Here is an 11,793-nt window from a genome sequence, read left to right as displayed (position 1 = left end):
CGCCTCCGATCTCGCGCCTCTATCTCCTATTTTCTGGTGAATACTGCCAGCTGCAACTTTTGTCACCCCACAGCTGCCGGTGGTTCCTCCAGTTCTCACACACAACAAACTGGATTCATTAAAAGTCAAGAGAGGCAGCTGGATGATGTCATATCCGTGAAGAAGGGTCTCTATAACCTACACGCAGTGAGGGTTTTCGCCGCGTGCATGCCCCCACAAACTTTTTCTTCCTTGCAGTGACGAGGTTTCTCCCCGCTGCCCACATGGCATGCGTAACGGGGACGAGTGGTTGGATGCTCCCCTCTTCTGCCAAGGAAGCCATGGTTTTAACCAGCGCGTAGTGGACGAGGTGGCGCGAGCCCACGGGCAGAAACTTGCGTGATTTTTTTTTTGTTGTTGTTCCAGTAGCGGAGGAGGGAAACATTGTACCAGCAGACAGAATGTGGTCGCTGTCCCTGGTCCTGAACCCGCTGCTGTTCCTGCTGCTGTTCGGATACTGCCCATCAGTGGTGAGTTTACTTGACATTTCTTTAATAAAAAGATCAGAATGAACTTCACCACGAGCTGTTCCATGCAGTGTCCTTGTTTTTAAAGTTCATTTCATTGGGGGGCGTCTTTGATTAGGGTGGAGCACTGCACAAAGGTTGGTGAATGAGCAGCAACAGAGAAATGAGTCATTTCAGTTTCCAGGCATTTAGCATGTTTGTCTGCTTCACTTCTAGCCTGTACACACTCCAGTATTGGCAGAAATGATCACTAATATGCAGATATGTTTTGGAGAAAAAAATCATCTGTAATAAAAATAGGGCATTTAAAGTGGTGGTAGAGGAAGAGACACCCCCACAGCACTCATGTTTATTGCCTACATCAACCACATAGCACTCATATTGATCCTGGAGTATTGCCAAGCAGCATATAACTCTCTCTTTCTCATTCTGCAAAACTGACTTTAGCTGAAATGGTTCAATAATTTTTACATATACACATTATTACTTATACAGTTTTGTGGCAAGATAGTTGCTTGTTATTCTATGTTTTAATATTAAGTGTGATGTGTTTTGATTATCCTGCCAGTTTAAGCTTCCGAAATGGAAATGCATTTGGTAGCACTGTCCCAAATTAGGAGGAGCAGCTTGCAGATCACCAAGCCATTTGGACAAGAACAATGGTCGATTAGGTTCATCCCACCCATGCAGAGCACAATCCCTGTGCCAGTGTCTTGATTGCAAAGCACTGGCTTCGCTGTTACCTTGCCACGATTGAAAGTGGTGTGCAGAATTAATGTTTCTTTTTTTTTATTCACAAAAACAGGAAATGTTTACAGGCTGAGTCAATACTCGGAACTGTACAGAGATCTGTGGGAAAAGTCTAAATGAACGGCAAAAGACAAAAGAGGACCCAGCTGTCTGAATTATTTAATGAGAGAAAAACTCTTTCTGCTGAGTTCCTCACAAATAAAAAAAAGCCTTGTTGGAGAGTGCATCTGGCTTGGCTGAGCTACAGATTCATTTTAATATGAGGAAATGTGAGAGTGAGAAGAGGGGAAAGGATGTGCGTCACTCTAAAGACAGGAGAAAGACCGTTTTAACAGATTAGTGAAACTGGCTTCTTTTTAGGAGTATTTCAAAGCAGAGTAAAGAAAAGAAAGAAAAGAGCTGAGGGTGTTTTTTTCCCCTCTTTTATCCCATTCAGTTATGATGCCATGACAGAGTGGCGCATTCCAGCTACAGTCAACCCATCCAGTATCATTTCTAACACTACTACAATGTACCACACATGACCCCCAGATAATTCAACGCAATATCACTATTCCTTCTGCTGCTTTTCAGTGTAGTTTCATTCTTTAGAATAATTTAATAACAGATTGTAAAAGTGAGATCAATATATTCTGCTTTGGTGGCTTTATCTAATAATCCAATCAGAACCAACTTATCATCAGGGCATCAGTAGAAAAAGCCTTAATTCCTAGATTACAAACTTTACCAGCAACCAATAGCAAGGTGGACAAAGAGCAGGGCTGCAGTGCTTTGAAAATACCTGAAACAATTTTCTTACAATCTGATAACGGCAACATAAGAGAGTTGTGCTGGGGGAAAGAATGAAAGCTCAGGAGAATGATAGCATGGAAGGTATGGTTTTAATTTTTGACTTCAAGATGAGAAAGTGAAAAGAAGCTATGGCAGAGGACTCAGGTGTTTAAAAACTAAAATAGTAGTACAATAACATATAATATATAATAATAACAATAACAAATTCTCAATTGCAAAATACTAATAAAATGTTTAAACAGTGATTTCATTCTTAAAATGCAGAACTTTTAATGAGAATAATACAGTGTCAAATGATATGTCCACGTTTTACCTAAAAAACAAAAAAGCAATCTCTCAGTAGGTGAAAATGATGAGTCAAAGACTGAGCTTTCTCCTTGACGCTACATCTTCGCCTGCTCAGAAGGGACATGATCTTTCATGGCTGATTCCAAACGCTCTTTAAACTGCTCAGGCTGACAGGCAAGGATGAATGGGAGAAGGAAAGGATGCCTGCACTATGAAAACAGGACACTTTTTCTACCCGCAAGTTTCAAAGGCTGCTGGATGCCAAAGTTCACATGTTTCACATGCTGCTCTTCAGCCAGATTTGAGTTTCAGAATGTAAAACAAAATCCAAATAATAGTTGGTTGGCTGCCAAAGACACTGGTAGTGCAGACAAATTTACCATCCGCAGTCGAAGGTTGCCAGTACTTGGCTGGAGGCTTGTGTTAATTTCCCATGCTGACAGTAAACAGCAGTATTGTTCAAATACTGATGCGGTTTATGTGTCTGATCAACAACATTTCAGGACACTTTGATCAATATTTGGAGCAAAACTAGTTTTTACTGTGTACACTCTGACATTAGTTGATAGTGTTGCATTCAAATATGCTACATTGTCTTATGATGCATAACTTTATGTTCTTTAAGCTTTACACTCTGTGCTGTGGAGCATATTGAATGTAATAAAGAATGGGAGAAGCTCCCACAAATCAGGTTTATCTGCGTCTCCCAGCAGGACTCAGTTAAGGCATTGTAGGGCCTAGTGAGGAGAAACAGAAGAATTTCAGCACTCGGGTTATTCATCAAGGCCAGGAAACACTATTTATTGTTTAAGAGGAAATTCACTCGAGACGATATACTGTGGAGGAATATCTTACAGCAAAAGCACTTTCAAAGACTTTTTATAAGTCAGTGGAATTGGTTATTGTCAAAGCGTTGGGGGCATAAAGCAGAAGAATGGATGACCCATGAGGAAAAAAATAAGAAAACATAGCAGCTGTGTGTATCAGTTTCATGATAGTATTATCCTCGCTGTTATTTATTTAGTGTGTCTGTCTGTAAATGTGTGGCCTGTGTATTTATGACTGTGCCTGTGTTTCTGTATGCAGACCATCCGGCCAAAGGAGGGGTGGCAGGTGTACAGCTCAGCACAGGATGCAGATGGGCGTTGTATCTGCACAGTGGTGGCACCTGAACAGAATCTGTGCTCCAGAGATGCCAAAGGCAGACAGCTCCGCCAGCTCCTGGAGAAGGTATGTGCACGCAGCCGCACACATTTCTGTTTGCGTGACAATGCACAGACTCGCTCTCTAAGACACACTTTTACTGTAAGCAACCAGCACATCTAAATCCATATAGACATATAGCATTGATTACTATCGTTATTCATGCTTCTTTGTTGCCCTAATCCTCTGAGAGATTGCACCAGCCAGGTCTATAACCCTATTTTCCACTTCTGCATATATTACATGGATGACATCGGCTGAATGGTTACTTGTAAAAGATGAGAACGCTCTCCATCTCACCTTTACAGAACTGGAGTGCCCCCGTTTTTGGAAACAGACCATTCAAGGCTGGTGTTAAGATTTAACAGTATTATCAGACTTATTTCTGTCAGAAAGGGGTCTATCTCCACAAATCAAGAATCTTTCTACCACCATGGATTTTTTTTTTCTTTTGACTAGAACGGTGCATTTTAAATTGATCTCATAAATTTAGCCCTGAAAACAGCCAACGCTGTGAGTTGAAGTAGAAACATGACTTTTAATTTCAAATTAAATATTTTTTTCCCCCATGACAGTTGCGATTTAATGCATCTACAAACAAACAAATAGCACGGCACCGGAGCCACTTTCCTCAATTAATATGCCATATAAGGAAACATTGCTCTAGCCTACATTTTAATGTTGTATGCCAAAGGGTGTTCTCTGTCATTCACTGGGGCCTTTGACACTAATGTACTAAGCTTCCCCAGGGCTTCAGTGAGGCCATTTCAGGTTCCCAGAGCCAGAAAAGTATGCAGAACACAATGTGTGAGTGTTGTGCCACTTTGCCAGCGATGTGCTCCAGTAATGTTAGTTAGTTGCTCGAAAAGGAGAAAGGACTACATTTCTTCTTGTTCACATGCCCCATAAACCCAGTGAGCTTTTGTTAAACCAGAGAGAGAGACTCTGTAATGTTTCTGTGTCAAATATCAACTCTGAAATATGTTATCTAACCTACTAGATTCAGTAGTTCATCTATGGCATTAAAAAAAGACAATTTGTTTTGAATTATAACTGATATAGGCTTAGAATCTGAGAGAAAACAGAGCAAGAAAACTGCCATGTAACAGTCCCATCTCCATGTAAAATCCATTCAGAGCTATTTTCAGCTCACACATGAATGGTTAAAAGACAATCACATCGGAGGTCAAAGTGTTGATTTGTTCCTTGGGAAGTTAGAGCATGGTAGGCTACTAAACGGCTGAACATGGAGGACATTTTAATCTCGTGGTGGACGGAAAAATCAATGCTGCGCTGTTTCAATCTTTTCAAAAGGTGCAGAACATGTCGCAGTCAATCGAGGTGCTGAACCTGCGGACGCAGAGGGACTTTCAGTATATCATGAGAATGGAGAGCCAGATCAAAGGACTGCGGTCAAAGTTCCGACAGATCGAATCGGACAGGAAGACGGTCGTCAACAAAAACTTTCAGGTATATTTTTTGTTTGATATTTAACTTTGTGAGAAGCATCACAGGGAAAAATCTGTGAAAGGATCTCCTCTAAAGATACCTGAGAAGCATCTGAAGTGATAAACTTTCATTGCTGATAAGATCAATACAGATCTACCACTCCCTGGCCAAGGACAAAATTGTCTTAAAAAGCTAGAAAGGCTGTGAAAGCATCATCCAGCATGTATTCTTTCATGGTGGATGATGCTGAAATGCTTTCATCAGTGAGAGTGACATGATCCTGATGTTTACATGAAGCATTTCCATTAACCATTTGCTTAACCCTTACAAAACAGCAGTGATGCATGTAAAAAAAAAAGACAACAGTTTATTGGTAGAGATGGGCAATACATCAATGTTTGAATAACCATAATAATAATACTATGGCAGGTATGGCTGATATTAATACTTCTCACGGAGAAGAACTTATATTATATTATATATTTTCAGAGAAGAGAGAGGATTTACATATGCATTGACATTGTCTTATTGATACAGACATTACATAACAAATAATAATAAGAGCAATTACTATATACACCAGTGAATTTGTTTAGGTATTACTAGAGCTTTTTCTTTTTCTACTTAAAATGCGAGAAAAACTAATTATACTGAAAAAATAATCTGCATTTTGTTCAAAACAGAGGAGGGATCAAGTATCAACCCATTAATTTAAGATGCAGTTGTCGCAGTTCCAAATTTGACATTGATCTGCCTATCTCTAGATATTGAGTCTTAGAATCCTAATTTTCCTATACAAGTGAAAACAAGTGCCAAAGGGAGGAGATAATGTGCTTCTCTGCATATTCTGCCTTAGTTCATAATGTTAATCCTGAAATGTAAATCCCCTGAAACAGCTGCATTTGAAATAAACTGAACTGTCTTTCCAGGGATTTTGTTAAGACAGGTATTTTTGCAGTGGTGCATTCTTGGTGTTTTTCTAGGAGCTAAAGGGAAAGATGGAGTCCCTGCAGCCGCTGATCCCTGTCCTGGAGCAATACAAGACAGATGCCAAGCTCATCTCCCAGTTCAAAGAGGAGATCAGGAACCTGTCTGGCGTATTGATGGGCATCCAGGAGGAAATGGGCGCCTACGACTACGAGGAGCTGCAACAGAGGGTCCTAAACCTGGAAAATCGGCTTCGCAACTGTATGAACAAACTCAGTAAGTCCATAGCAAAAAAAGTAGATCTGGGCATGGTGACCCAAGATTGTCCTGTGGCAGAGGGATTATAGGCACATTTCTTGCAGCTACCAGCAGATTGGCATTTTAGATACAGAGCAGGGGACAGAGTAGAGCTGCTACTGGAGGCACAAATAATGTTGTGGCTTGAGAACACCCTCTATTTGCAGTCAATGAACAATTTCCCAAAGCTGGAGGTAAAAAGGTGGTTGCATCATGAAGCTTTTGTACTCGGCTGCTAGTTTAAAAAGTGCTTATACAAAATCGATATTGATAAGTTTGTTTTAGATGTATGTATTTTTTTTATTTAATCCTGGTTGATTTTCTGCCCTTTGCAGTTTGACACTAAAAAGCTTTGGTCCCTTTGCTCCACCCATTGAGGTTTAACTCAGCTAATAAGATCAATTCTGCCTCCAGAGCAGCTTTGCCTTTGATAAAGGTTTGCATGAATAAACTCCAATTTGCCAACTGCCAGGGTATCAACCCTGATGGAGCCTGTCAAGGTGTCAACGTAAAGAGCTAACATGTGAATGCTAATGGGATGTGGCTGGAAATCTGTCTGAGCTCGAGATGATTACTTAAGCATTCATTGTGCATGAGCTTTGATTGATTAGGTAAAATAGCAGTTAAATACTTAATAGGGAACTCGCAAGCTTGCGTGCAAGTGATAGCCTACTGTCATTTGGCACAATTAAAGTGTCTGGCAAGATGAATTAAGTGCAGCTCAAGTACTTCAAATATTAAACCATGTGGGATAAATGTTCACCGTGCTCTGACACATAGAATAGGAAGAGGTTTTACTAGTTGTTGTACTGTGTCAGCTTCTCTGGTTATTCTCTGTATTTCTATAACAGCAGAGAAAATCATGTGCTAGTGTCCAGATGGTGAACAGTCCAGATCTAGAACTTTTTTGTTTATCCATTTTTTGGAGAAAAAAAAGGAGCCACTACCAGATTTCAGCAAGCCAGTGCTTTGAGATTTATTCCAACATTACCACTGTAACATTGGCTGCAGTTTTATTATGTGGAGCTGATGCAGTTTGTGCTGTATGTGACATGGGGCTTTGTGATGTGTTCACAGCATGTGGCAAGTTAATGAAGATCACTGGGCCGCTGACAGTGAAAACTTCAGGGACCAGATTCGGAGCCTGGATGACCGACCCACAGGCGTCTCCCAAAAACAACAGGGTGAGCCAAGTTAATGTGCTTTTGCTGTATGTAGCAAGCCTTTGAAGCTACAGCGAGCAGTTTAATGATACACACACAACTGCTTCCCTCCTGTTGTTCAGTGGGGACAGATGCCGTTGAATTACAACATCATACTCACAAAAACTTTTTTTGTACACTTGACTGCTGAGATCAAACATAAAACCTGATGTCCTGGTGGACATGAAGCAGTTCCATAGTTGGATTCTTTTAACTGAATGTGAAAAATAACACAACACTAAGTGATTTACTGGACGACTTTGCACTTTTTCTCCCTAAAGTGTTTTGGCCTTCATCAGCATGTTTTACAGAATGGGTAAAAGCGCAGCCTTTATATTCACCACAAGATGACTGAGGCTTAGAGCTGGACAATAAAACAATAACAACATAACAAATGTTCAATAAATATTCAATATTCACTTGAATCATACACAAAATAGGACTTAATTTTTCTGATTAAGATGTTTATTCTGTTGAGGAAAAAGGACTGAAAAAGGTTTTCCTTAATTTTACTTAAAGATATTTGTTGACAAAGATTTTATCATAAATATTTTGACTGTTCTATCTCAGATTTGTGATGTGATCCACTGTTTGGCATCAAGTGTTGACCATAAAGAAAAGTTTAAACCACAATTAACCATTTCAGTTTCTTCAACTTTCACTCAGGAGCAAAAATCAGCCTTTAAACTTAAAAGAAAAAACTATTTGATACTTATCGTGATAATTATCGATATCGAAAGATATTAAACTTTTTATCGTGATAACATTTTTGGCCATATCGTCCAGCCCTACTGAGGCTTTATCAATTATCCAGTGAGCACTAGACACATTAATAATAAAAGTAAAAAGCAAAATAAAAGTACACAATAAACGGTTACTTAAAAAGTAAAAACTGCCACACATACAATCTCAGAATAGGGTCAGAGAAATTACTTTACACTCAGTAAATCCAAGATGAAGTTGCTGTTAAAGCTGGAAAAACTAGTCACAGAAAATATTATTTGTTCGGGGATAACACTTTGACTTCATTAAGAGTGAATACAGATGAGAAATGTGAATAGTCTTTGGCAATTAGACCTTATTGTGATCATTATGACCATCATATGTTTAAGGGGGGAGTGAAGCCTTGAGTCCTGATAAAGTCTAGACACTGAGAGGAAAACAGATTTAAAGTTTGACAGCAAAGATATTATTGGCTGATCAGTTGATTGCGAAGAAAGCGCAAGAAGTGGAATAGAGAGGGAAGGTAAGAGAGAAACACAAATGTATGAGTAGCATAAATATTTGAGTATGAGTATATAAAGACTTTTAACGTAACCTTTCTCCTTGCTTTGAACATTTTCTTTTTTGTGATACATTTTTTTGATACAAAGTTTAGAAAATTCCTTTGTTTACATACATGTGTGCGATCTCACTAACTCTAACTAGCATTATTCTTCTTCCTGCCTGCCTTTTGCTGACACTTTGCTCCGTGTCTTGGCTATTACCACCATCCACTGCCATTCAGTTTAATAGCATGGAGCAGGATTTTGTATTGTGTCAACCGCCTGCATGTACACAAACACACACAGATAAAAACAGGTGCAAACAAAAACATGCAAACATGACAGAGACTGGCCTGGCTTACTTATCAATACATTTCTCCATACCAACAGTTGACTAGTGGTCAAAAAACGGCACAGCGGATCTTAAACACCTTAGTAAATATCAGAAAAACCTACAAAAAACTACAAAACTCTCTTTACTCTCTTTCATTAAATAACTCTAAAACTCACACACTAAAATCCTTATTCATCCCACTCGGATGCAGCATTCTGAGATATAAATCCAAAAAGATTTAACTACCTGTTTCCTCAGGTAGTTAACGTTGCCCTCCTTCAGTTCCCGTTTGACCTTATCAATACCAATAAAGAGAATAAAAGTCCATGATTGAACGTTCGGCCTCCAACAAATGTCTGGCCGCTGGCTTTTTTTATTTACCATTTTATGGAGCTCCTGTGTTCTGTCAGACTCTTTTTTAGTGAATGCCCTGTTTCCATATATTGACATTTTTGTTTTACAGGTGGTTAGGCTTTATAAAATTTCACCCATGACTGCTGGGTAAAGATATTAGTGTTTGTAAATTTACAGCTGCCACAGTTTCTTGTGAGTAAACATCACAGCAATGGTTGTATTTATTTGTCCTCAGGTCTGGTACATGGACAGCTACACCAACAACAAGATTGTGAAAGAATATAAATCCATCGCCGATTTTGTGTCAGGAGTCGAGTCGAGAACCTACAACCTGCCTTTCAAATGGGCTGGAACCAACCACGTGGTGTACAACGGCTCTCTGTACTACAACAAGATGCAGAGCAACATTATAGTGAGGTACAGCTTTGAGACAGGCCGCGTGGTCACCCAGAGGGCTCTAGAGTCTGCAGGCTTCCACAACGTGTACCCCTACACCTGGGGAGGCTTCTCCGACATCGACCTGATGGCGGACGAGCTAGGCCTGTGGGCCGTGTACGCGACCAACCAGAACGCCGGGAACATCGTCATCAGCCAGCTGAACCCGGACACGCTCCAGATCCTCAACACATGGAACACAGAATACTCAAAGAGGAATGCCGGCGAGTCTTTTATGATCTGTGGGACGCTCTACATCACTAACTCCCACCTGACCGGCGCCAAGGTCTACTATGCTTACTCCACTAAAACCTCCACATATGAGTATACAGACATTCCCTTTCATAACCAGTACTTCCACATGTCTATGCTGGACTACAACGCCAGGGATCGCGCCCTCTATGGCTGGAACAACGGCCATCAGGTCCTGTTTAATGTTACACTTTTCCACATCATTAAAACTGAGGACGACTCTTAAGCCTACTGTACACAAGAAAGAAATTATAAAAACATGGGAAAAATGGATGGTTGCGCTTGAATGTTCTAATTTTATTTATTTGTTTATTTATTTATGTATTTATTTATGTCCTTAATTTCCCTGATTACGTTTGGGCATTATACACAACTGTAATTATTTACATCTTGCCCTTTGCCTGTTTTCATGTTGAGGGATTCTCCATGTGGAAACGGGACCCTTTCTCCATAAAAACAATAACAACAAAATAAAAACAAATTCGGTGCATTATGGAGGTATGCAGGTAACATCTTTTTAACAACATAATGGCACTTTCAATTAGCAATTTTTAGAAACACTGAACAGTGAATGTCCTATAACTTCTGCAGCTCCTTTTTCCCTCCAAAATGAGAGCTTTTCCGAAATGAAGTCTTCATATTTAAAATGGTTTTTCTGATTCAGTATTGCCTTTATTCATGCCCCCTAATTTATTCATATTTTGACTCTGTTCACTAATTGTTCATTTTGTTTCCATTCTTTTCCTTCGCCTTTTATTCATTGTCATCTGCTAATTTATTCCGGCCTCTCACTGCCTGCATTTAGCTTTCAATTTGTCTTTGTACTTTTCCTTTCAAAAGTTTTTGCACTTGACCTTGTACAAGACAATGAGAAATGGGGTGAACCATAGTGCACCTGTATAGTTACTGTATTTGTCTATGAAGATTCTCAATCATCCAGGTCATAGGGTATCTTGAAGTACTAAGTCAAAGTACTTCAGCAAGCAGCATATCTGGTTGCCTTTAACTTAGTACTTTGAGATATTAGCTTTTTTGTATCTTCAGCAACAGTTTGTATGCCTTATTCAGTGCAGTACTTTCTGTAAGCCCAAGGATAACAGCTCTCGTGCATGAATGTTGGCTATCCTAATAGCATTTTTACTGTAACTGTATATCTGTGTATTTTGTATCTGCACAACATCCCATTCTCCTCCTCTCTAGCTATATTAATGGTAAAGATCCATTTATACAGACAGCAGTAGATAACTTGAATAAGCATTCATTTGTGTATATAAGAAGTTATATATAACCAAAATAAAAGTATTCTTTTCAAGTCAGTGTCCTGTGTATTTGTGTTTGCAGGATAAGGTTTGGTGATTTTATTTGTGAGGCTTTTCTGCAATCGAGGAAACACTGAAATGCCTCAAGCGTAAAGTAGCACTGCACTATGATTTAAACCCACTGAGCTGAGTGCAACAATGTTTTTGAAAATAATTTCATTGTCCTCTAAAAAGACAAAATGACACATGTTTTCTCATGTCCTGCATCACCTTACTCTGTTCACATCACTGCAATTCTTTATCGGAGCTTTTATCACATTAAAAGATGTGTGCTGGTTGCTTTCAGTAAGGAAGAGCACAGCATCTTTGTGCAGTAAATATCACTTTGTGCTTGATGACAACAGCTCGTAAAAGCTTCATTCTTTGGTCTGATGGCTTGACCGGGGTCTGAGGATTGATAGTAAGTCTTTTCTTTAACAA

The 11,793-nt window shown here is 39.5% G+C and overlaps 1 protein-coding gene across 1 annotated transcript; it reads left to right on the top strand.

The window, feature by feature from the left end:
- On the top strand, positions 1 to 10,280 carry LOC119901831 (noelin-3-like). Its single transcript, XM_038717537.1, has 6 exons — positions 1 to 509; positions 3,423 to 3,566; positions 4,854 to 5,009; positions 5,972 to 6,191; positions 7,290 to 7,396; positions 9,603 to 10,280. The coding sequence occupies exons 1-6, from the start codon at positions 441 to 443 to the stop codon at positions 10,278 to 10,280; spliced, it is 1,374 nt and encodes a 457-aa protein (XP_038573465.1). The 5' UTR covers positions 1 to 440.
- The last annotated feature ends 1,513 nt before the right edge of the window (positions 10,281 to 11,793 follow it).

This window comes from Micropterus salmoides, unplaced genomic scaffold, assembly GCF_014851395.1.
Source record: "Micropterus salmoides isolate LMB-PRFRI ecotype aquatic unplaced genomic scaffold, ASM1485139v1 Ms_hic_scaffold_14, whole genome shotgun sequence".
NCBI lineage: Eukaryota > Metazoa > Chordata > Actinopteri > Centrarchiformes > Centrarchidae > Micropterus > Micropterus salmoides.
The sequence above is the reverse complement of the archived record's forward strand: the minus strand, read 5'-3'. Positions and strand labels throughout refer to the sequence as shown.